Below are 24,343 nucleotides of genomic sequence, written 5' to 3' on the forward strand. Positions count from 1 at the left end.
CCGTGTTAGCCAGGCTGATCTTGAACTCCTGACTTCAGGTGATCTGTCTGCCTCAGCCTCCTAAAGTACTGGGATTACAGGCCAGGCATGAGCCACTGTGCCCAGCTGGGTTCTTTCTTTTTTTTTTTTTTGAGACGGAGTCTCGCTCTGTGGCCCAGGCTGGAGTGCAGTGGCATGATCTCAGCTCACAGCAAGCTCCGCCTCCTGGGTTCACGCCATTCTCCTGCCCCAAGTAGCTGGGACTACAGGCGTCCGCCATCACGCCCAGCTAATTTTTTTTTTTTTTTTTTTTTTTTTGTATTTTTAGTAGAGACATGTTAGCCAGGATGGTCTCAATCTCCTGACCTTGTGATCCGCCCGCTTCGGCCTCCCAAAGTGTTGGGATTACAGGCATGAGCCACCACGCCTGGCCCCCAGCTGGGTTGTTTCTTAAGGATTCAAAATCCAAAGGTAGGTCTCTAGTGACAGTAGGGCTCTAGTCATTCCATAGATGTGATCGCTGGGCAAAAGGAGGCTGGAGGACCTTGGGCTGACCTCAGGGATGGTGTCAGAGAGAACGTGTGCTCATCCTGAAATTGCTGTGTGACTTGAGAGGTTTCCTGGCCCTCTCTGAGCAGGGCTCACCATGCCGGTGCCAGGTGGGACCTCCCTGCCAAAGAGCTGAGCCCAGATCCCAGAGTAGGGGATCATGAGGACCTCTTCCCTCAGGCTCAGGGCAAGCTAGGACATGCTTGGGGTTTGCAGGGGCAGTTAGGCCATCTGTGCACCTTGTTGGGGTCTTGGCCCTCATTGGACCCTCCAGTGCCTTCCCTGGCCAGGGCTGGGTGGGTGATGGAGCTGTCAGCCTGCTGGAAATTTTTCTCTCTCTGGGGCCCAGGGCTGGGAGCCAAGGGCAGCTGCTGCTCAGGAGGAGGGAGAAGCCCCCACGGGCTGGGCTGGGCGCGCCATGAACCACACGTGAGATCCGGGGCATACAGGGAGGCAATGGGGGTTTGAGGGCAGTGCTGGGGTTCCAGAGGGGGCAGGCCAGAGCCCCCCAACATTGACCAGGTGGCTGGGCCTCTGCCCTCGTGGGACCCAGGGAGGGTTTCCACGTCCCTCTAAGCCTCAGAGGAAATTCCAGAGGGAGAGAAAGAGAAGTTGGGAAAGGGAGCTGTTCACTCTGACATCAGCTCAGGGAGAGGCGGAGACCACGGGGGCTCCAGGGGCGTCAGGGGACACAGCAGCCTGTCCCCACACCTCTTACCCCCTGGGGACTGGGCCTGCCCCAGCCTGTTAGGAAGCCCTGGCCTGGCCTCCCGAGGGCCCCGTCCCCCTCCCGGGACCCCTGGCTTGCAGCCAGCTGGTGGGGAGAGGGGCCCAGGTGTGTGGTGTGGGTGGCAGGTGAGTGATGGGCCCAGTGAGGCTGGATCAGGCCCGGGGTCACCAGGGGGTTTGGTAGAGACTCTCCAGTCCCCCCACACCCTCCCCACCCTATGCCCCTCCACCGTCCTACCTGGGCCTGGGGGAGGCATCAGAGGCACCTCTGCATGCCCACTGTACAGACGGGGAAACTGAGGCTCAGAGAGCACCGGGGAGTCACCACCACCCACGTCTTGGTCTCCCCTGGCAATTTTATTTTACTTTATTTTATTTTATAATTTCCTTTTATTTTATTTTATTTTTTTTTGAGACGGAGTCTTGCTCTGTCACCCAGGCTAGAATGCAGTGGTGCAATCTTGGCTCACTGCAACCTCCACCTCCTGGGTTCAAGCGATTCTCATGCCTCAGCCTCCCAAGTAGCTGGGATTATAGGCGCATGTCACCATGCCCGGCTAATTTTTGTATTTTTAGTAGAGACAGGGTTTCACCATGTTGGCCAGGCTGGTCTCCAACTCCTGACCTCAGGTGATCTGCCCTCCTCGACTTCCTAAAGTGCTGAGATTACAGGCATAACCCACTGCACCCGGCTTATTATTATTATTATTTTTGAGATGGAGTCTTGCTCTGTCACCCAGACCGGAGTGCAGTGGTGCCATCTCAGCTCACTGCAAGCTCCACCTCCTGGGTTCATGCCATCCTCCTGCCTCAGCCTCTGGAGCAGCTGGGACCACAGGCACCCGCCGTGACACCTGGCTAATTTTTTGTATTTTTAGTAGAGACAGGGTTTCACCGTGTTAGCCAGGATGGTCTCGATCTCCTGACCTTGTGATCCACCTGCCTCGGCCTCCCAAAGTGCTGGGATTACAGGCGTGAGCCACCACGCCCGGCCGGCCTATTATTTTTCATTTAGAGATGTGGTCTTGCTATATTGACCAGGCTGGTCTTTAACTCTTGGCCTCAATCAATCCTCCTACCTCAGCCTCCCAAAGTGCTGGGATTACAGGCTTGAGCCACCGCACCTGTCCACCCTTGGCATTTTGTAGAGAGCAGCAATTTCCCTCAACCCCAGAATATTTGGAATGTTCCAGAAGTCCTCATTTACAGTGGATCCCACCTGCACCCTAGAAGTGGTGGTCCTGGGCTTGAACTTGGACCTGTCTGAACTCTGAGCTCTTAACCCCTGAGGTGAGAACCTGGGGTGAGCTCTTAACCCATGGGGCCAACCCCTCTAGAGTGAGGAGACACATCATCATTTTTCCTTGCAGTATTACATCGGAAAACGGTACCATGATTATCCCTCTGCACCCCTCACAGGCGGCTAACAACATCACAAACAAATCAGCCAGAACTATCACTCCTGGGTGGGGCCCCAAGTAAGCCAGTTCCCCAGGGCCCAGGGCTCTCCAGGGTGAGGTCCCCAGCAGGTGAGGCTCCTAGCAGGTGAGATTCAGTGTGGCAAGGTCTCTGGGAGCAGGTCCCAGCAGGTAAAGTCCCCGACAGCCGAGGTCCCAAGTAGGTGCAGCCTCCAGCAGCCAAGGTCCCCAGCAGGCGAGGTCCCCAGCAGGCAAGGCTTCTGGAGGGGGGAGGCTCCTGGCAGCCGCGAAGCCGAGCGTGTGAGGTCCCAAGTAAGTGAGAGGGCGGGCCACAAAGGACTCCAGCAGGTGAGGCCCCAGGAAGATGAGGTTCCTAGCAGCCCAGGCCCCACACCAGCCTCTCAGGTGAACCAAGCCGCTATGCTGCGCACCGTCTGGTACCTGGATTCCTGCTGCAGTTTCCAGCAGGCCTTGCAGAAATCCAGTGCCCAGCTGAAGGAGCGAGGCCGCAGCGTCTCCCGCCAGCGAAAGTAGCTCAGGTAGCGGGCGTGGTCCTTGTCCAGCTCCTGCAGGTACCGGGCCAGGTCCTTGGGGCTCTGGAAGTCGTCCACGTGGATGAAGGCGTCGGGCGGCAGGAACCTCTCATAGTTGCTTCTGCTGGGGCCCAGCACCACGGGCACGGCCCAGGCCTCCAGGGCGTTCCTCCACAGCTTCTCGGTGATGTAGTCGGGGTGCAAGGAGTTCTCGAAGGCCAGATAGAACTTGTACCGGGACAGGGTCTCCATCATGGTCCCCTTGGGCAGGGGCTTGTGGGAGCGTCCGTACACGTCCACCTTGAGATGGGCCTGCAGGCTCTGGTAGTAGTGCACCCTGGCGGAGTCTGGCTTCCAGTTGGACACCGCCCAGGCCACCAGCTCGGTCTTGGCCGAGAGGTTGAGCGGTGGGTGGGCAGGCTGGCCGGACCACGGCTCCAACCAGCCGTAGGGCGTGAAGATGTCGGAGTCGCTGCGGTAGGACATGGTGAGATTGAAGTATCCGTCCAGGGCTTCCAGGTGCTGGCAGTTAGGGGGTGGCTCCAAGCTGAACCAGATCCAGCGCTGCCCCTGCGGCCTCGGGGAAGGTGGGAGGCGTGACTTAGGGTTGGACATGATATCCCAGTGGTGCACGATGACCGCGTCTGCCTGTGGGTACACCTTGCGGTCGGCAGTGATGTGGCAGTCGGCTGTGCCAGGCGCCATCTCTGAGCAGCGGGACAGAGCCACAGGGATGTGGAAAGGCCATGTCCATAGCAGGATCAGGAGGGTGTGGCGGGTGGGAGTGGTGTCCTGTCGGGAGGACCCACCAGGAGCCCCAGTGACAGGTTCCACTGCCATGAGCCCTGGCCTAGGGGATCCAGTGGCATCGTCTCGGGACACACGCAGGTAGGAGAAGAAACACACAGCCACCAGCAGCTGAAATAGCAGCGCGGCCAGACAGCGGCGCCACGGCCATTGTGTCTTGGCTGCGCCCAGGGGATCCATGGGTCAGAGTATCTGGGAAGAGAGGAGAGAGGAGTGAGGGTCATTGATGACAATCTCCTGCTTACCAAAGCTCCGGGCCATGAGTCCTGAGAGCAGCTGCTATTATTCCTATTTCACAGATGAGGAAACAGACCAAGTGACTCACAGCAAAAATCAGCACAACTGGTGTTTGAACAAAGGGACCTTGGCCCAGAGTCCACTTCCTTCTACCTATTAGACAAGACCTTTCCTGGAATCCCCAGAGTCTTCCCCAGTCTACTGAAATACAAATGCCCTGGAGGCAGGGGAGAAGGCATAGCCGGTCATCATTGCTTCCCATGTCCCCGAGGCAAGGCTTGAATCCACGACTCAGCCAGAGAAAGGTACAGTGGGATTGGGTTTTGCAGGTAATATATGAGCTGACTGGCCGAGCACAGTGGCTCACACCTGTAGTCACAGCACTTTGGGAGGCCGAGGTGAGCAGATCACCTGAGGTCAGGAATTTAAGACCAGCCTGGCCAACATGGTGAAACCCCATTTCTACTAAAAATACAAAAATTAGGTGGGTGTGGTGGCGCACACCTGTAGTCCCAGCTACTTGGGAGGCTGAGGCACGAGAATCACTTGAACCTGGGAGGCGGAGGTTGCAGTGAGGCAAGATGACACCACTGCATTCCAGCCTGGGCGACAGAGGGAGATTGTGTCTCAAAAATAAATAAATAAATAATAGCCGGGTTTGGTGGCTCACGCCTGTAATCCCAGCATTTTGGGAAGCTGAGGCGGGTGGATCACTCGAGGTCAGGAGTTCGAGACCAGTCTGGCCAACATGGTGAAATCCTGTTTCTACCAAAAATACAAAAATAAGCCGAGTGTAGTGGCTCATGCCTGTAATCCCAGCTGCTCAGGAGGCTGAGGCATGAGAATCACTTGAACCTGGGAGGCGGAGGTTGCAGTAAGCCGAGATCGTGCCACTGTACTCCAGCCTGGGTGACAGGGCAAGATTCCATCTCGAAAATAAATAAATAAATAATTTTTAAAAAAATGTCCAGCCTGGGCAACATGGCAAAATCCCAACTCTACTAAAAATACAAAAATTTGCCGGGCAAGGTGACATGCACCTGTAGTCCCAGCTACTTGGAAGGATTGCTTGAGTCTGGAAGTTCAAGGCTGCAGCAAGCTGTGATCACGCCGCTTAACCCCAGCCTGGGTGATAGAGCAAGACCTTGTCTTAAAAAAATAAAATAAAAGGCCGGGCGCGGTGGCTCACACCTGTAATCCCAGCACTTTGAGAGGCCGAGGTGGGCAGATCACAAGGTCAGGAGATAGAGACCATCCTGGGTAACATGGTAAAACCCCATCTCTACTAAAAATACAAAAAATTAGCCAAGCGTGATGGTGGGCGCCTGTAGTCCCAGCTACTACTGGGGAGGCTGAGGCAGGAGAATGGTGTGAACCCGGGAGGCGGAGCTTGCAGTGAGCCGAGATAGTGCCACTGCATTCCAGCCTGGGGGACACAGCGAGACTCTGTCTCTAAATAAATAAATAAATAAATAAAATAAAATAAAAATAAGGTAATACACGAAAAACTTTTGACTTACACACCTTAAATGGATTCGCTGTATGGTTTGCGAATTATATCCCGATGAAACTGTTTTCAAATGACACAGTGGTTGCCTGCTTTCTCTGTTGGACCGAACAGGTGTAAACCTTGCAGTGTGGAGCGGAGTTCCCTGCAGGTCACCTGGGTGTGATGAAAAGGGATCCGGATGCCAAGACCCAAGTTCACGCCAAGGTTCTGGAAAGAGACTCAAAATACAGGCCCTCAGGGGACAGTCTGAGCCCAGAGTGGGAGGGAGGTTGAACTTTGACCAATTACTGCTTTGCACCGTTGGCCTCTAGGGCTTCAGGCACAAGGTAAATTTTTATAATGTAATTGATATTAAGATGGAATTACGTCAGCTCTGGATATATGGCAGCCTCTCCTAGGAGACAATGAAGCCTTTGTCAGTGACCTTCAGGAGGGTAGACTGGGGGAAACGGGTGATTGGTGGGGGCGATTTTCAGGCCTCTGATCCCAAGCTAAGCCATCGTATCCCCTATGACCTGCTCATATATACGTCCAGATGGCCTGAAGCAACTGAAGATCCACAAAAGAAGTGAAAATAGCCTTAGCTAATGACATTCCACCATTGTGATTTGTTTCTGCCCCACCCTAACTGATCAATGTACTTTGTAATCTCTCCCACCCTTAAGAAGGTTCTTTGCAGGCCGGGCACGGTGGTCAAGCCTGTAATCCTAGCTCTTTGGGAGGCCGAGGCGGGCGGATCACGAGGTCAGAAGATTGAGACCATCCTGGCTAACACGGTGAAACCCCGTCTCTACTAAAAATACAAAAAAAAATTAGCTGGGTGTGGTGGCAGGCGCCTGTGGTCCCAGCTACTCGGGAGGCTGAGGCAGGAGAATGGCTTGAACCCAGGAGGCGGAGCTTGCAGTGAGCCAAGAAAGAGCCACTGCAGCCCAGGCGACAGAGCAAGACTCTGTCTCAAAAAAAAAAAAAAAAAAAAAGAAGGTTCTTTGTAATTCTCCACACCCTTGAGAATGTACTTTGTGAGATCCACACCCTGCCCACAGAACATTGCTCCTAACTCCACCGCCTATCCCAAAACCTATAAGAACCAACGATAATCCCACCACCCTTTGCTGACTCTCTTTTTGGACTCAGCCCGCCTGCACCCAGGAGAAATAAACAGCCTTGTTGCTCACACAAAGCCTCCTTGGTGGTCTCTTCACACAGACGCATGAGACGTTTGGTGTCGAAGACCCGGGTCAGCAGGACTCCTTCGGGAGACCAGTCCCCTGTCCTCACCTTCACTCCGTGAAGAGATCTACCTAAAACCTCAGGTTTTCAGACCAACCAGCCCAAGGAACATCTCACTGATTTTAAATCAGGTAAGTGGCCTCTTTTACTCTCTTCTCCAACCTCTCTCACTATCCCTCAACCTCTTTCTCCTTTCAATCTTGGCACCACCCTTCAATCTCTCCCTTCTCTTAATTTCAATTCCTTTCATTTTCTGGTAGAGACAAAGGAGACACATTTTATCCGTGAACCCAAAACTCCGGCGCCGGTCATGGACTTGGGAAGGCAGCCTTCCCTTGGTGTTTAATCACTGTGGGGACGACTGCCTGATTATTCACCCACATTCCACTGGGGTCTGATCTCCACAGGGATGCCTGCTTTGGCTGCTCACCCACGTTGCAGCCCAGGGCTGCTCACCTCACCCCTTCTCTCCGTGTCTCTACCCCTTCTCCACTTTCCTGGGGGGCAAGCACCCCCCACCCATTTCCATTTTCCTGAGGGGCAAGCACCTCCCATCTCTTCTCCACTTTCCTGGGGGGCAAGCACCCCCCACCCCTTCTCTCCGTGTCTCTACCCTTCTCTTTAAACTTGCCTGCTTCACTATGGGCAACCTTGCACCCTCCATTCCTCCTTCTTCTCCCTTAGCCTGTGTTCTCAAGAACTTAAAACCTCTTCAACTCTCGCCTGACCTAAAACCTAAATGTCTTATTTTCTTCTGCAATGTTGCTTGACCCCAGTACAAACCAGACAGTGGCTCCAAATAGCCGAAAAATGGCACTTTCGATTTTTCCATCCTACAAGATCTAAATAATTCTTGTTGTAAAATGGGCAAATGGTCTGAGGTGCCTGACGTTCAGGCATTCTTTTACACATCGGTCCCTCCCTAGTCTCTGTTCCCAATGCAATTCGTCCCAAATCTTCTTTCTTTCCCTCCTGCCTGTCCCCTCAGTTCCAACCCCAAGCGTTGCTGAGTCTTGAATCTTCCTTTTCTACAGACCCATCTGACCTCTCACCTCCTCCTCAGGCTGCTCCTCACCAGGCCGAGCTAAGTCCCAATTCTTCCTCAGCCTCTGCTCCCCCACCCTATAATCCTTTTATTACCTCCCCTCCTCACACCTGGTCCGGCTTACAGTTTTGTTCTGCGACTAGCCCTCCTCCACCTGCCCAGCAGTTTCCTCTTAGAGAGGTGGCTGGAGCTAAAGGCATAGTCAAGGTTAATGCTCCTTTTTCTTTATCTGACCTCTCCCAGATCAGTTAGCGTTTAGGCTCTTTTTCATCAAATATAAAACCCAGTCCAGTTCGTGGCCCATTTGGCAGCAACCCTGAGATGCTTTACAGCCCTAGACCCTGAAAGGTCAGAAGGCCATCTTATTCTCAATATGCATTTTATTTTATTGCTCAATCTGCTCCTGACATTAAATAAAGCTCCAAAAATTAAGTTCCAGCCCTCATACCCTACAACAGGACTTAATTAACCTCGCCTTCAAGGTGTACAATAATAGAGTAGAGGCAGCCAAGTAGCAATGTATTTCTGAGTTGCAATTCCTTGCCTCCACCGTGAGATAAACCCCAGCCACATCTCCAGCACACAAGAACTCCAAACACCTGAACTGCAGCTGCCAGGGGTTGCTCCAGAACCTCCTCCCCAGGAGATTGCTACAAGTGTCAGAAATCTGGCCACCAGGCCAAGGAATGCCCGCAGCCCGGGATTCCTCCTAAGCCATGTCCCATCTGTGCGGGACCCCAGTGAAAATCAGACTGTTCAACTCACCTGGCAGCCACTCTCAGAGCCTCTGGAACTCTGGCCCAAGGCTCTCTGACTGACTCCTTCCCAGATCTTCTCGGCTTAGTGGCTGAAGACTGACACTGCCTGATCACCTTGGAAGCCTACAGGACCATCACAGACGCTTTGGGTAACTCTTACAGCGGAGGGTAAGTCTGTCCCCTTCTTAGTCAATACGGAGGCTACCAACTCCACATTACCTTCTTTTCAAGGGCCTGTTTCCCTTGCCTCCATAACTGTTGTGGGTATTGACGGCCAGGCTTCTAAACCTCTTAAAACTCCCCAACTCTGGTGCCAACTTGGACAATATTCTTTTATGCACTCCTTTTTAGTTATCCACACCTGCCCAGTTCCCTTATTAGGCTGAGACATTTTAACTAAATTATCTGCTTCCCTGACCATTTCTAGGCTACAGCCACACCCCATTGCTGCCTTTTTCCCCAGTTCAAAGCCTCCTTCACATCCTCCTCTTGTATCCCTGGACCTTAACCCACAAGTATAGGACACCTCTACTCTCTCCCTGGCAACCGATCACACGCCCATTACTACCCCATTAAAACCTAATCACCCTGACCCGGCTCAACGCCAATATCCCATCCCACAGCATGCTTTAAAAGGATTAAAGCCTGTTATCACTCGCCTGTTACAGCATGGCCTTTTAAAGCCTATAAACTCTCGTTACAATTCCCCCATTTTACCTGTCCAAAACCGGACAAGTCTTACAGGTTAGTTCAGGATCTGCGCTTTATCAACCAAATTGTCTTGCCTGTTCACCCCGTGGTGCCAAAGCCATATACTCTCCTATCGTCAATACCTCCCTCCACAACCTCTCCAAAACCCATTATTCTGTTCTGGATCTCAAACATGCTTTCTTTACTATTCCTTTGCACCCTTTATTGGAGCCTCTCTTTGCTTTCACTTGGACTGACCCTGACACCCATCAGGCTCAGCAAATTACCTGGGCTGTACTGCCGCAAGGCTTCGCGGACAGCCCCTGTTACTTCAGTCAAGCCCAAATTTCTTCCTCATCTGTTACCTATCTCGGCATAATTCGTCATGAAAACACAGCTGCTCTCCCTGCTGATCGTGTCTGGCTAATCTCCCAAACCTGAACCCCTTCTACAAAACAACAACTCCTTTCCTTCCTAGGCATGGTTAGGTACTTCTGCCTTTGGATACCTAGTTTTACCATCCTGACTAAACCATTATGTAAACTCACAAAAGGAAACCTAGCTGACCCCATAGATCCTAAATCCTTTCGCCACTCTTCTTTCCGTTCCTTAAAAACAGCCCTGGAAGCTGCCCCTATGCTGGCTCTCCCTAACTCATCCTAACCCTTTTCATTACACATAGCCAAAGTAGAGGGCTGTGTGGCCAAATTCTTACACAAGAGCCGGGACCGCGCCCTGTAGCCTTTCTGTCCAAACAACTTGACCTTACTGTTTTAGGCTGGCCTCCACCCACATGACTGTATCTCTCTGATCCACCTGACATTCACTCCATTTCCTTGTATTTCCTTCTTTCGTGTTCCTCACCCTGGTAACACTTGGTTTATTGATGGCAGTTCCACCAGGCCTAATCATCACTTACCAACAAAGGCAGTCTATGCTATAGTATCTTCCACATCTATCATTGAGGCTACCACTCTGCCCCCCTCCACTACCTCTCAGCAAGCCAAACTCATTGCCTTAACTCAAGCCCTCACTTTTGCAAAAGGGACTATGTGTCAATATTTATACTGACTCTAAATATGCCTTCCATATCCTGCACCACCTTGCCGTTATATGGGCAGAAAGAGGTTTCCTCACTACACAAGGGTCCTCCATCATTAATGCCTCTTTAATAAAAACTCTTCTCTAGGCCACTTTACTTCCAAAGGAAGTGGTCATTCTCTGCAAGAGCCACCAAAAGGCATCAGATCCCATCACTCAGGGCAATGCTTATGCTGATAAGGTAGCTAAAAAAGCAGCTAGCATTCCAACTTCTGTTCCTCACGGCCAGTTTTTCTCCTTCTCATCAGTCACTCCCACCTACTCTCCCACTAAAACTTCCACCTATCAATCTCTTCCCACACAAGGCAAATGGTTCTTGGACCAAGGAAAATATCTCCTTCCAGCCTCACAGGCCCATTCTATTCTATTGTCATTTCATAACCTCTTCCACTTAGGTTACAAGTTGCTAGCCCACCTCTTAGAACCTCTCATTTCCTTTCTTTCTTTTTTTTTTTTTTTTGAGACAGAGTCTTGCTCTGTTGCCCAGGCTGGAGTGCAGTGGCGTGATCTCAGCTCACTGCAAGCTCCGCCTCTTGGGTTCACACCATTCTCCCGCCTCAGCCTCCCCAGAAGCTGGGACTACAGATGCCTGCCATCACGCCTGGCTAATTTTTTGAATTTTTAGTAGAGATAGGGTTTCACTGTGTTAGCCAGGATGGTCTTGATCTCCTGACCTCGTGATCTGCCCGCCTCAGCCTCCCAAAGTGCTAGGATTACAGGCGTGAGCCACCGCACCTGGCCCTCTAATTTCCTTTCCATCGTGGAAATCCATCCTTAAGGAAATCACTTCTCAGTGTTCCATCTGCTATTCTACTACTCCTCAGGGATTGTTCAGGCCCCCTCCCTTCCCTACACATCAAGCTCGGGGATTTGCCCCCACCCAGGACTGGCAAATTGACTTTACTCACATGCCTCAAGTCAGGAAACTAAAATACCTCTTGGTCTGGGTAGACACTTTCACTGGATGGGTAGAGGCCTTTCCCACAGGATCTGAGAAGGCCACCGCGGTCACTTCTTCCCTTCTGTCAGACATCATTCCTCAGTTTGGCCTTCCCACCTCTATAGAGTCTGATAATGGAATGGCCTTTATGAGTCAAGTCACCCAAGCAGTTTCTCGGGCTCTTGGTATTCAGTGGAACCTTCATACCTCTTACCATCCTCAATCTTCAGGAAAGGTAGAACGGACGAATGGTCTTTTCCCAAAAACTCACCAACCATGCAAATAATTACACAGAACCCCCTTGGACACTCTGGAATTTGATGTCCTGGGTACTCCCAATTCTTAGTTTTTTTTTTTTTTTTTTTGAGACAGAGTCTCGCTCTGTCGCCCAGGCTGGAGTGCAGTGGCGCGATCTCGGCTCACTGCAAGCTCCGCCTCCTGGGTTCACGCCATTCTCCTGCCTCAGCCTCCCAAGTAGCTGGGACTACAGGCGCCTGCCACCATGCCTGCCTAATTTTTTGTATTTTTAGTAGAGACGGGGTTTCACCGTGTTGGCCAGGATGGTCTCGATCTCCTGACCTCGTGATCCACCCACCTCAGCCTCCCAAAGTGCTGGGATTACAGGCATGAGCCACCGCACCTGGACTCTTAGTCATTTAATCCCTGTTTTTCTCCTTCTCTTATTTGGACCTTGTGTCTTTTGTTTAGTTTCTCAGTTCATACAAAACCACATCCAGGCCATCACCAATAATTCTATATGACAAACTCTCCTTCTAACAACCCCACAATATCACCCCTTACCCCAAAATCTTCCTTCAGCTTAATCTCTCCCACTCTAGGTTCCCATGCCACCCCTAATCCCGCTTGAAGCAGCCCTGAGAAACATTGCCCATTATCTCTCCATATCACCCCCAAAAATTTTCGCCACCCCAACACTTTACCACTATTTTGTTTTATTTTTCTTATTAATATAAGAAGACAGGAATGTCAGGCCTCTGAGCCCAAGCTAAGCCATCATATCCCCAGTGACCTGCAGTATATATCCAGATGGCCTGAAGCAACTGAAGATCCACAAAAGAAGTGAAAATAGCCTGAACTGATGACATTCCACCATTGTGATTTGTTTCTGCCCCACCTTAACTGATCAATGTAATCTCCCCCACCCTTAAGAAGGTTCTTTGTAATTCTCCCCACCCTTGAGAATGTACTTTGTGAGATCCACTGCCTGCCCCCAAAACATTGCTCCTAACTCCACCGCCTATCCCAAAACCTATAAGAACAATGATAATGACTCCTTTTTCGGACTCAGCCCGCCTGCACCCAGGTGAAATAAACAACCTTGTTGCTCACACAAAGCCTGTTTGGTGGTCTCTTCACACAGACACGTGAGACAGCGATTAGGACTGAGATCCCACCCCAGTTGAACGCAAGATATTTTTTCCTAGAAAAATATTAAAAAATGCTACTCTGCTGAGACATCACAAAGATCAGGAAGCAAAAAACAAAAAAATAGCTGGGTGTGGTGGCTCATGTCTGTAATCCCAGTAGTTTCAGAGGGTGAGGTGGGCAGATCTCTTGGGGAGGCTGAGGCGGGCAGGTCACCTGAGGTCAGGAGTTTGAGACCACCCTTGGCAACATGGTGAAATCCTGTCTCTACTAAAAATACAAAAACTGGCCAGGTGTGGTGGCAGGCACCTTAATCCCAGCTACTCAGGAGGCTGAGGCACGAGAATCGCTTGAACGAAGGAGGCAGAGGTTGCAATGAGCTGAGATCATGCCACTGTACCCTAGCCTGGGCGACAGAGCAAGACTCTGTCTCAAAAAAAAAAAAAAAAAAGTCCAGCCTGAGCAACATAGTGAGACCTCATCTCTACAAAAAAAAAAAAAAAAAAAAGAAAAGAAAAAAAATTAAGAATTATCCAAGTGAGGTGGCACACACCTGTAGTCCCAGCTACTCCAGAGCCGGAGGCAGGAGGATCACTCGAGCCCAGGAGTTTGAGGCTGCAGTGAGCCATGATTGCATCACTGCACTCCAGCCTGGGCAACAGAGCAAGATTCTGTCTCAAAGAAAAAGAAAAAAAAAAATGCATCTTAAGTCCAGCCCGGGCAGGGCAGGGCCAGACAGAATCCGAGGCCAGAAAAGATGAGTGGGGGGAGGCTGTTGATGGGGTTGGGGTGCAGAGGGGACTCCACTCCAGAGCTCTGCCAGGGAGAGAGATAAGTGTCACTCTTTCCTCCCGGTTTGACAAATCACCCAGAACCTTCCATGCCCTCCCCAAGGGTGGTGCATACCACACCCAGAAAGACCCCTGCCTGTGACTAGGGGGTGCTGGCCACATTCCAGGTCATGGACAGTTTGGTGACTCTCCACCGGGATTTTGTGCAAGTCCAGCCACATCATGAATCAGGGCCCACAGGATGGGGGCCGAGGGGAGGAGGGACGGAGCCAGGAGGCCTTTCCTGGGAGGTCTCCCAGGCATTCTGGGTGGGGGGAAAAGGTAGAACAGGATAACTTACCTGGAGAGGAAGTGAGCAGTGGATGAGGACAGCTCACCAGGAGGCCATGGCAGCTTTCCTAGGGCGGGGAGGAGGTGGGAACAGAGAAGAGGAGGAACAAGTACGTGTACATTGCAACACACACCTGTCACCAGGTGACCTAGGGTGTTCTCCCCTGCAGCAGGGATATTATCTGGAAGCCAATTTCCGGGGTGCCTAATCTTGCCCGTAAGACTGGATAAGGGTGCAGGAATTTGGAGGCCCAGGACATGACCCAGGCTCCACCTGTAGCCTGAAGGCTACCTGGCTTTGGGTGCATAGCTGGTCCGTCCATAGTGTGAAAAGGCTGGTCTAAAGCTTTGATTCTCAAAGTGGGTCTCACAGGGGCCCCATGGGTTTCTCGGGAGATGGTAAAGGGAGGGAAGTGAGCAGAATTTTAACCATCCCACCCATTCAGTCAGTCAATCAACAAACATTGCTTGTGCACCTATTGTATACCAGACCCAGGGAGACTGCAGGGAGCAAGTGGGTGAGTCAGACAATACATGACTTTTGCAAGGGAACAATTCTTCAGGCCTCTGAGCCCAAGCTAAGCCATCATATCCCCCGTGACCTGCACGTGTACATCCAGATGGCCTGAAGCAACTGAAGATCCAGAAAAAAAGTGAAAATAGCCAGTTCCTGCCTTAACTGATGACATTCCACCATTGTGATTTGTTCCTGCCTCACCCTAACTGATCAATTGACTTTGTGACAATACACCACCCCCCCTTGCAATAATGTACTTTGTGATATTCCCCCGCCCTTGTGAACATACTTTGTACAATATACCCTCCTCACCCTTGAGAAGGTACTTTGTAATATCCTCCCCAGCCCCCACCACCACCACCGCCACCCCCCGCCCTCCCCGCCCACCTCCCCCCTTAAGAAGGTACTCTGTAATATTCTTCCCCCGCAGCCCTTAAGAAGATACTTTGTAATATTCTTCCCGCCCTTGAGAATGTACTTTGTAAGATCCACCACCTGCCTGCAAAAAATCGCTCCTAACTCTACCGCCTATCCCAACCCTATAAGAACTAATGATAATCCCACCACCCTTTGCTAACTCTCTTTTTGGACTCAGCCCGCCTGCACCCAGGTGATTAAAAAGCTTTACTGCTCACACAAAGCCTGTTTGGTGGACTCTCTTCACATGGGTGAGGGTGACATTTGGTGCCAAAGACCCAGGACAGGAGGACTCCTTTGGGAGACCGGTCCCCTGTCCTCACCCTCACTCCGTGAGGAGATCCACCTGCAACCTCAGGTCCTCAGACCAACCAGCCCAAGGAACATCTCACCAATTTCAAATCGGGTAAGCAGTCTTTTCACTCTCTTCTCCAGCCTCTCTCGCCACGCTTCAATCTCCCTGTCCTTCCAATTCCAGTTCTTTTTCCTCTCTAGTAGAGACAAAGGAGACACATTTTATCTGTGAACCCAAAACTCCAGCTCCGGTCACGGACTTGGGAAGACGGTCTTCCCTTGGTGTTTAATCACTGCAGGGACACCTGCCCTGATCATTCACCCACATTCCATTGGGGGCAAGTCAGTTGCGGGGATGCCTGCTTTGGCCGCTCAACCCCCACAGCCCCACTTCTCCGTGTCTCTACCTTTCTATGGACAACCTTCCGCCCTCTATTCCCCCCTTCTCCCTTAGCCTGTGTTCTCAAGAACTTAAAACCTCTGCAACTCACACCTGACCTAAAAACCTAACTGCCTTATTCTGCAATACTGCTAGGCCCCAATACAAACTCCACAACGGTTCCAAATGGCCAGAAAATGGCACTTTTGATTTCTCCATCTTACAAGACCTGGATGATTTTTGTCGAAACATGGGCAAATGGTCCGAGGTGCCTGACATCCAGGCATTCTTTTTTTTTTTTTTTTTTTTGAGATGGAGTCTCGCTGTGTCGCCCAGGCTGGAGTGCAGTGGCGCAATCTCGTCTCACTGCAAGCTCCGCCTCCCGGGTTCACGCCATCCTCCTGCCTCAGCCTCCCACGTAGCTGGGACTACAGGCGCATGCCGCCATGCCCAGCTAATTTTTTTATATTTTTAGTAGAGACGGGGTTTCACCGTGTTAGTCAGGATGGTCTCAATCTCCTGACCTTGTGATCCGCCCGGCTTGGCCTCCCAAAGTGCTGGGATTACAGGCGTGAGCCACCGCACCCGGCCGCGTCCAGGCATTCTTTTACACACTAGTCCCTCCCTAGTCTCTGCTCCCAAAGTGACTCGTCCCAAATCTTTCTTCTTTCTCTACTGTCTGTTCCTTCAGTCTCCACCCCAAGCTCTGAGTCCTCTGAATCCTCCTTTTCTACGAACCCATCTGACCTCTCCCCTCCTCCCCAGGCTGCTCCTCGCCAGGCTGAGCCAGGTCCCAATTCTTCCTCAGCCTCCGCTCCCCCACCCTATAATCAATCCTTCTATCACCTCCCCTCCTCACACCTGGTCCGGCTTACAGTTTCGTTCCGTGACTAGTCCTCCCCCACCTGCCCAACAATTTCCTCTTAGAGAGATGGCTGGAGCTGAAGGCATAGGCAAGGTTAATGCTCCTTTTTCTTTAGCTGACCTCTCCCAAATCAGTTAGCATTTAGGCTCTTTTCCATCAAATATAAAAACCCAGCCCAGTTCATGGCCCGTTTGGCAACAACCCTTAGATGCTTTTAGCACCCTAGACCCAGAGGGACCAGAAGACCGTCTTATTCTCAATATGCAGTTTATCACCCAATCCACTCCTGACATTAGAAAAAGCTCCAAAAATTAGATTCCGGCCCTCAAACTCCACAACAGGACTTAATTAACCTCACCTTCAAGGTGTACAATAATAAAAAAGAGACAGCCAAGTGGCAACGTATTTCTGAGTTGTAATTACTTGCCTCCACTGAGAGAGAAACCCCAGCCACATCTCCAGCACACGACAACTTCAAAACGCCTAAACCGCATCTGCCAGCCATTCCTCCAGGACCTCCTGCCCCAGGATCTTGCTTCAAGTGCTGGAAATCTGGCCACTGGGCCAAGGAATGCCCGCAGCCAGGGATTCCTCCTAAGCTGTGTGCCATCTGTGCAGGACCCCACTGGAAATCGGACAGTCCAACTCACCCAGCAGCCACTCCCAGAGCCCCTGGAACTCTGGCCCAAGGCTCTCTGACTGACTCCTTTTCAGATCTTCTCGGCTTAGCGGCTGAAGGCTGATGCTGCCTGGTTGCCTCGGAAGGCCCCTGGACCATCACGGACGCCGAGCTTCGGGTAACACTCACAGTAGAGGGTAAGTCCATCCCCTGTTTAATCCATACGGGAGCTACCCATCCACATTATCTTTTTTTTTTTTTTTTTTTTGAGACGGAGTCTCACTCTGTCACCCAGGCGGGAGTGCAATGGCGCCATCTTGGCTCACTGCAACCTCCACCTCCCGGGTTCAAGTGATTCTCCTGCCTTAGCCTCCCCAGTAGCTGGGACTGCAGGCGCCTGCCACCATGCTCAGCTAATTTTTTGTGTTTTTAGTAGAGACAGGGTTTTACCATGTTAGCTAGGATGGTCTCGATCTCCTGACCTCGTGATCTGCCCACCTTGGCCTCCCAAAGTGCTGGGGTTACAGGTGTGAGCCACCGCGCCCGGCCTTTTATTTTTTTAAGACAAGGTCTTGCTCTATCACCCAGGCTGGGGTTAAGTGGCGTGATCACAGCTTGCTGCAGCCTTGAACTTCCAGACTCAAGCAATCCTTTCAAGTAGCTGGGACTACAGGCACATGCCACCTTGCCCGGCAAATTTTTGTATTTTTAGTAGAGTTGGGATTTTGCCATGTTGCCCAGGCTGGTCTTTTTTAAAAAATTATTTATTTATTTTCGAGATGGAATCTTGCCCTGTCACCCAGGCTGGAGGGCAGTGGCATGATCTCGGCTTACTGCAACCTCTCCCTCCCAGGTTCAAGTGATTCTCATGCCTCAGCCTCCTGAGCAGCTGGGATTACAGGCATGAGCCACTACACTCGGCTTATTTTTGTATTTTTGGTAGAAACAGGGTTTCACCATGTTGGCCAGACTGGTCTCGAACTCCTGACCTCAAGTGATCCACCCGCCTCAGCCTCCCAAAGTGCTGGGATTACAGGCGTGAGCCACCAAACCCGGCTATTATTTATTTATTTATTTTTGAGACACAATCTCCCTCTGTCGCCCAGGCTGGAATGCAGTGGTGTCATCTTGCCTCACTGCAACCTCCGCCTCCCAGGTTCAAGTGATTCTCGTGCCTCAGCCTCCCAAGTAGCTGGGACTACAGGTGTGCGCCACCACACCCACCTAATTTTTGTATTTTTAGTAGAAATGGGGTTTCACCATGTTGGCCAGGCTGGTCTCAAATTCCTGACCTCAGGTGATCTGCTCACCTCGGCCTCCCAAAGTGCTGTGACTACAGGTGTGAGCCACTGTGCTCGGCCAGTCAGCTCATATATTACCTGCAAAACCCAATCCCATTGTACCTTTCTCTGGCTGAGTCGTGGATTCAAGCCTTGCCTCGGGGACATGGGAAGCAATGATGACCGGCTATGCCTTCTCCCCTGCCTCCAGGGCATTTGTATTTCAGTAGACTGGGGAAGACTCTGGGGATTCCAGGAAAGGTCTTGTCTAATAGGTAGAAGGAAGTGGACTCTGGGCCAAGGTCCCTTTGTTCAAACACCAGTTGTGCTGATTTTTGCTGTGAGTCACTTGGTCTGTTTCCTCATCTGTGAAATAGGAATAATAGCAGCTGCTCTCAGGACTCATGGCCCGGAGCTTTGGTAAGCAGGAGATTGTCATCAATGACCCTCACTCCTCTCTCCTCTCTTCCCAGATACTCTGACCCATGGATCCCCTGGGCGCAGCCAAGACACAATGGCCGTGGCGCCGCTGTCTGGCCGCGCTGCTATTTCAGCTGCTGGTGGCTGTGTGTTTCTTCTCCTACCTGCGTGTGTCCCGAGACGATGCCACTGGATCCCCTAGGCCAGGGCTCATGGCAGTGGAACCTGTCACTGGGGCTCCCGGTGGGTCCTCCCGACAGGACACCACTCCCACCCGCCACACCCTCCTGATCCTGCTATGGACATGGCCTTTCCACATCCCTGTGGCTCTGTCCCGCTGCTCAGAGATGGCGCCTGGCACAGCCGACTGCCACATCACTGCCGACCGCAAGGTGTACCCACAGGCAGACGCAGTCATCGTGCACCACTGGGATATCATGTCCAACCCTAAGTCACGCCTCCCACCTTCCCCGAGGCCGCAGGGGCAGCGCTGGATCTGGTTCAGCTTGGAGCCACCCCCTAACTGCCAGCACCTGGAAGCCCTGGACGGATACTTCAATCTCACCATGTCCTACCGCAGCGACTCCATCTTCACGCCCTACGGCTGGTTGGAGCCGTGGTCCGGCCAGCCTGCCCACCCACCGCTCAACCTCTCGGCCAAGACCGAGCTGGTGGCCTGGGCGGTGTCCAACTGGAAGCCAAACTCCGCCAGGGTGCGCTACTACCAGAGCCTGCAGGCCCATCTCAAGGTGGACGTGTACGGACGCTCCCACAAGCCCCTGCCCAAGGGGACCATGATGGAGACCCTGTCCCGGTACAAGTTCTACCTGGCCTTCGAGAACTCCTTGCACCCCAACTACATCACCGAGAAGCTGTGGAGGAACGCCCTGGAGGCCTGGGCCGTGCCCGTGGTGCTGGGCCCCAGCAGAAGCAACTACGAGAGGTTCCTGCCGCCCGACCCCTTCATCCACGTGGACGACTTCCAGAGCCCCAAGGACCTGGCCCGGTACCTGCAGGAGCTGGACAAGGACCATGCCCGCTACCTGAGCTACTTTCGCTGGCGGGAGACGCTGCAGCCTCGCTCCTTCAGCTGGGCACTGGATTTCTGCAAGGCCTGCTGGAAACTGCAGCAGGAATCCAGGTACCAGACGGTGCGCAGCATAGCGGCTTGGTTCACCTGAGAGGCTGGTGTGGGGCTTGGGCTGCCAGGAACCTCATCTTCCTGGGGCCTCACCTGCTGGAGTCCTTTGTGGCCAGCCCTCTCACTTATCTGGGACCTCACACCCTGGGCTTCGCGGCTGCCAGGAGCCTCCCCTCCAGAAGCCTTGCCTGCTGGGGACCTCGTCTGCTGGGGACCTCACCTGCTGGGGACCTTGGCTGCTAGAGGCTGCACCTACTGAGGATCTCGGCTGTCGGGGACTTTACCTGCTGGGACCTGCTCCCAGAGACCTTGCCACACTGAATCTCACCTACTAGGAGCCTCACCTGCTGGGGACCTCACCCTGGAGGGCCCTGGGCCCTGGGGAACTAGCTTACTTGGGGCCCCACCCAGGAGTGATGGTTCTGGCTGATTTGTTTGTGATGTTGTTACCCGCCTGTGAGGGGTGCAGAGAGATAATCATGGCACCGTTTCCAGATATAATACTGCAAGGAAAAATGATGACGTGTCTCCTCACTCTAGAGGGGTTGGCCCCATGGGTTAAGAGCTCACCCCAGGTTCTCACCTCAGGGGTTAAGAGCTCAGAGTTCAGACAGGTCCAAGTTCAAGCCCAGGACCACCACTTCTAGGGTGCAGGTTGGATCCACTGTAAATGAGGACTTCTGGAACATTCCAAATATTCTGGGGTTGAGGGAAATTGCTGCTCTCTACAAAATGCCAATGGTGGACAGGCGTGGTGGCTCATGCCTGTAATCCCAGCACTTTGGGAGGCTTAGGTAGGAGGATGGGGTTTCACCTTGTTGGCCAGGCTAGTCTTGAACTCCTGACCTCAGGTGATCTGTCCACCTCGGCCTCCCAAAGTGCTGGGATTACAGGCGTGAGCCACCGCACCCGGCCCACATTACCTTTCTTTCAAGGGCCTGTTTCCTTTGCCCCCATAACTCTTGTGGGCATTGACAGCCAAGCTTCAAAACCCCTTAAAACTCCCCCACTCTGGTGCCAACTTGGATAACATTCTTTTATGCACCCTTTCTTGGTTATCCCCACCTGCCCAGTTCTGTTATTAGGCCAAGACATTTTAACCAAATTGTCTGCTTCCCTGACCATTCCTGGACTATAGCCACATCTCATTGCCGCCCTTCTTCCCAAACCAAAGCCTCCTTCGTGTCTTCCTCTTGTATCCCTCCCACCTTCATCCACAGGTATGGGACACCTCTACTCCCTCCCGGCAGCCGATCACACGCCCATTACTATCCCATTAAAACCTAATCACGCTTACCCCGCTCAATGCCAGTATCCCATCCCACAACAGGCTTTAAGGGAACTAAAGCCTGTTATCACTCGCCTGCTACAGCATGGGCTTCTAAAGCCTGTAAACTCTCCTTACAATTCCCCCATTTTACCTGTCCAAAAGCCAGTCAAGTCTTATGGGTTAGTTCAGGATCTGCACCTTATCAACCAAATTGTTTTTCCTAGCCGCCCTGTGAGGACCAACCCGTATACTCTTTTGTCCTCAATACCTTCCTCCACAACTCACTATTCCATTCTTGATCTTAAAGATGCTTTTTTCACCATTCCCCTGCACCCCTCGTCCCAGCCTCTCTTTGCTTTTACCTGGACTGACCCTGACACCCATCAGTCCCAGCGGCTTACCTGGGCTGTGCTGCTGCAAGGCTTCAGGGACAGCCCTCATTACTTCAGCCAAGCTCTTTCTCATGATTTACTTTCCTTCCACCCCTCTGCTTCTCACCTTATTCAATATTTTCACGACCTTCTACTTTATAGCCCCTCCTACAAATCTTCCCAACAGGACACCCTCCTGCTCCTCCAACATCTATTCTTAAAGGGATATTGCGTATCCCCCTCCAAAGCCCAAATTTCTTCCTGATCCGTTACCTACCTCAGCATAATTCTTCATGAAAACACATGTGCTCTCCCTGCCGATCATGTCCAGATGATCTCTCAAACCCCAACCCCTTCTACAAAGCAGTAACTCCTTTCCTTCCTGGGCATGGTTGGGTAACTATTGGTTGGGTAACTCCAATAGTAACTATTGCCCATGGGCCCGATTTCAACCCAGCTTCTCACTTAACACCCAACACAAGTCCTGAACCATAGGACTGTGTTTCCCTAATACACATAGCATCTTCCCCCTTTCCTCAGATTTCTATTCTTCCAATTCCAAACCCAGGCCACACTTGGTTTATCGATGGCAGTGCTTCTAAACCCAATCAATTTTCACCAGCTAAAGCTGGACATGATGTCGTGTCCCACACCTTTATTATCGAAGCTGCTGCACTTCCTCCCTCCACCACTTCCCAACAAGCTGAACTACTTGCTTTAACTCATGCGCTCTCTCTTGCTAACGGAATGCACATTAACATTTGCACTGACTCCAATATGCTTTCCACATCCTCCATAACCATGCTGCCCTCTGGGCTGAAAGAGGCTTCCTTACCACACAAGGCTCTTCCATGATCACTGCCTCCCTAATAAAGGCCCTCCTTAAGGCTGCTCTCCTGCCAGCCGAGGCTGGAGTCATTCATTGTAAAAGACACCAGAAACCTACTCATCTTATTGCAAAAGGAAATGCCTATGTCGACAGGACAGCAAAAGAAATAGCCAATGCCTCCACCCCCACCAATATTCCAGCCCCTGCTCAAGAGGGCCAGTATTTTTCCACAAAAGAAGTGAAAATAGGCTGGGCGTGGTGGCTCATGCCTGTAATCCCAGCACTTTGGGAGGCCGAGGTGGGTGGATCACAAGGTCAGGAGATCGAGACCATCCTGGCTAATACGGTGAAACCCTGTCTCTACTAAAAATACAAAAAATTAGCTGGGCGCGGTGGCGGAAGCCTGTAGTCCCAGCTACTCAGGAGGCTGAGGCAGGAGAATGGCGTGAACCTGGGAGGCGGAGCTTGCAGTGAGCTGAGATAGTGCCACCGCAGTCCGGCCTGGGCGAAAGAGCAAGACTCCGTCTCAAAAAAAAAAAAAAAAAAAAGAAGTGAAAATAGCCAGTTCCTGTCTTAACTGATGACATCTCACCATTGTGGTTGGTTCCTGCCTCACCCTAATTGATCAATTGACTGTGTGACAATACACCCTCCCTACCCTTGAGAAGGTACTTTGTAATATCCTCCCCCTGCCCTTAAGAAGGTACTTTGTAATATTCTCCCTGCCCATGAGAATGTACTTCGTAAGATCCACCCCCTGCCTGCAAAAAATTCCTCCTAACTCCACCGCCTATCCCAACCCTATAAGAACTAATGATAATCCCACCACCCTTTGCTAACTCTCTTTTTGGACTCAGCCCGCCTGCACCCAGGTGATTAAAAAGCTTTATTGCTCACACAAAGCCCGTTTGGTGACTTTCTTCACACCGACGTGCGTGACACAATATTTGCAGAATATGAAGGTGGCTGTCACGTGGTCTGGGCTTCCTGGAGGTTTGAGCTGGGAGCTGAAGCCCCGTAGGAGTTCTGTAAGTCAAAAGGGAAGAGAAGAGCATTCCACGTAGGGAAAAGAATCTGTGCTCCAGGCGCGGTGGCTCACGATTGTAATCTCAGCACTTGGTGTCAGGCCTCTGAGCCCAAGGTAAGCCATTATATCCCCTGTGACCTGCATGTATACATCCAGATGGCCTGAAGCAACTGAAGAACCACAAGAGAAGTGAAAATAGCCAATTCCTGCCTTAACTGATGTCATTCCACCATTGTGATTTGTTCCTGTCCCACCTTTACTGATCAATTAACTTTGTGACATTTCTTCTCCTGGACAATAAGTCTCATAATCTCCGCCCCAGCACCTTGTGACCTCTGCCTCTGCCGGCAAGAGATAACCACCTTTAACTGTAACTTTCTACTACCTACCTAAATCCTGTAAAACTAACCCACCCCCTATCTCCCTTTGCTGAGTCCTTTTTCAGACTCAGCCCGCCTGCACCCGGGTGATTAAAAAGCTTTATTGTTCACATGAAGCCTGTTTGGTGGTCTCCTCACACAGACGCGCATGACACTGGGAGGCTGAGGCGGGTGGATCACCTGAGGTCAGGAGTTTGAGACCAGCCTGGCCAACATGGCGAAACCCTGTCTCTACTAAAAATATAAAAATTAGCTGGGCGCCATGGTGGGCACCTGTAATCCCAGCTACTCAGTAGGCTGAGGCAAGAGAATCGCTTGAATCCAGGAGGAGGAGGTTGCAATGAGCCGAGGTCATGCCACTGCAATCCAGCCTGGGTGACAGAGGGAGACGCTGTCTCAAAAAAAAGAATCTGTGCAAAGCAGAGGTCCAGGCGCATTGGAGGAGCTGAAGGAAACTCTAGGCTGGGTCTTCACAAGCAGAAGATGAGACAGTGCTGCTTC

General features: G+C 51.8%; 2 protein-coding genes across 5 annotated transcripts; one reads left to right on the plus strand and one right to left on the minus strand.

The window, feature by feature from the left end:
* Positions 1-1,700: 1,700 nt before the first annotated feature.
* On the minus strand, positions 1,701-21,922 carry LOC129019800 (3-galactosyl-N-acetylglucosaminide 4-alpha-L-fucosyltransferase FUT3). Of its 4 annotated transcripts, XM_063658004.1 has the most exons (5): positions 21,884-21,922; positions 14,044-14,101; positions 11,522-11,654; positions 5,777-5,969; positions 1,701-4,207 (listed from the first exon to the last, which is right to left on the minus strand). In XM_063658004.1, exon 5 carries the CDS (start codon positions 4,193-4,195, stop codon positions 3,077-3,079), a length of 1,119 nt encoding a protein of 372 aa, XP_063514074.1. In that variant the 5' UTR covers positions 4,196-4,207; positions 5,777-5,969; positions 11,522-11,654; positions 14,044-14,101; positions 21,884-21,922; the 3' UTR covers positions 1,701-3,076. The 4 variants fall into 4 exon arrangements, with proteins under 4 accessions (XP_063514074.1, XP_054319083.2, XP_054319082.2 ...); XM_054463108.2 differs by lacking the exon at positions 11,522-11,654; XM_054463107.2 differs by lacking the exons at positions 14,044-14,101; positions 21,884-21,922 and having other exon boundaries at positions 11,522-11,911.
* Positions 18,814-20,490, plus strand: LOC129019801 (3-galactosyl-N-acetylglucosaminide 4-alpha-L-fucosyltransferase FUT3). The gene has a single exon (XM_054463109.2). It carries the CDS (start codon positions 18,890-18,892, stop codon positions 20,003-20,005), a length of 1,116 nt encoding a protein of 371 aa, XP_054319084.2. The 5' UTR covers positions 18,814-18,889; the 3' UTR covers positions 20,006-20,490.
* Positions 21,923-24,343: the final 2,421 nt, after the last annotated feature.

The sequence above is a fragment of the Pongo pygmaeus genome, chromosome 20 (assembly GCF_028885625.2).
Source record: "Pongo pygmaeus isolate AG05252 chromosome 20, NHGRI_mPonPyg2-v2.0_pri, whole genome shotgun sequence".
Lineage (NCBI taxonomy): Eukaryota > Metazoa > Chordata > Mammalia > Primates > Hominidae > Pongo > Pongo pygmaeus.

Bases quoted from the DNA above. Each gene is read 5' to 3' on its own strand.
- LOC129019801 (XM_054463109.2), top strand. From the start codon at position 18,890: ATGGATCCCCTGGGCGCAGCCAAGACACAATGGCCGTGGCGCCGCTGT.
- LOC129019800 (XM_054463108.2), bottom strand. From the start codon at position 4,195: ATGGATCCCCTGGGCGCAGCCAAGACACAATGGCCGTGGCGCCGCTGT.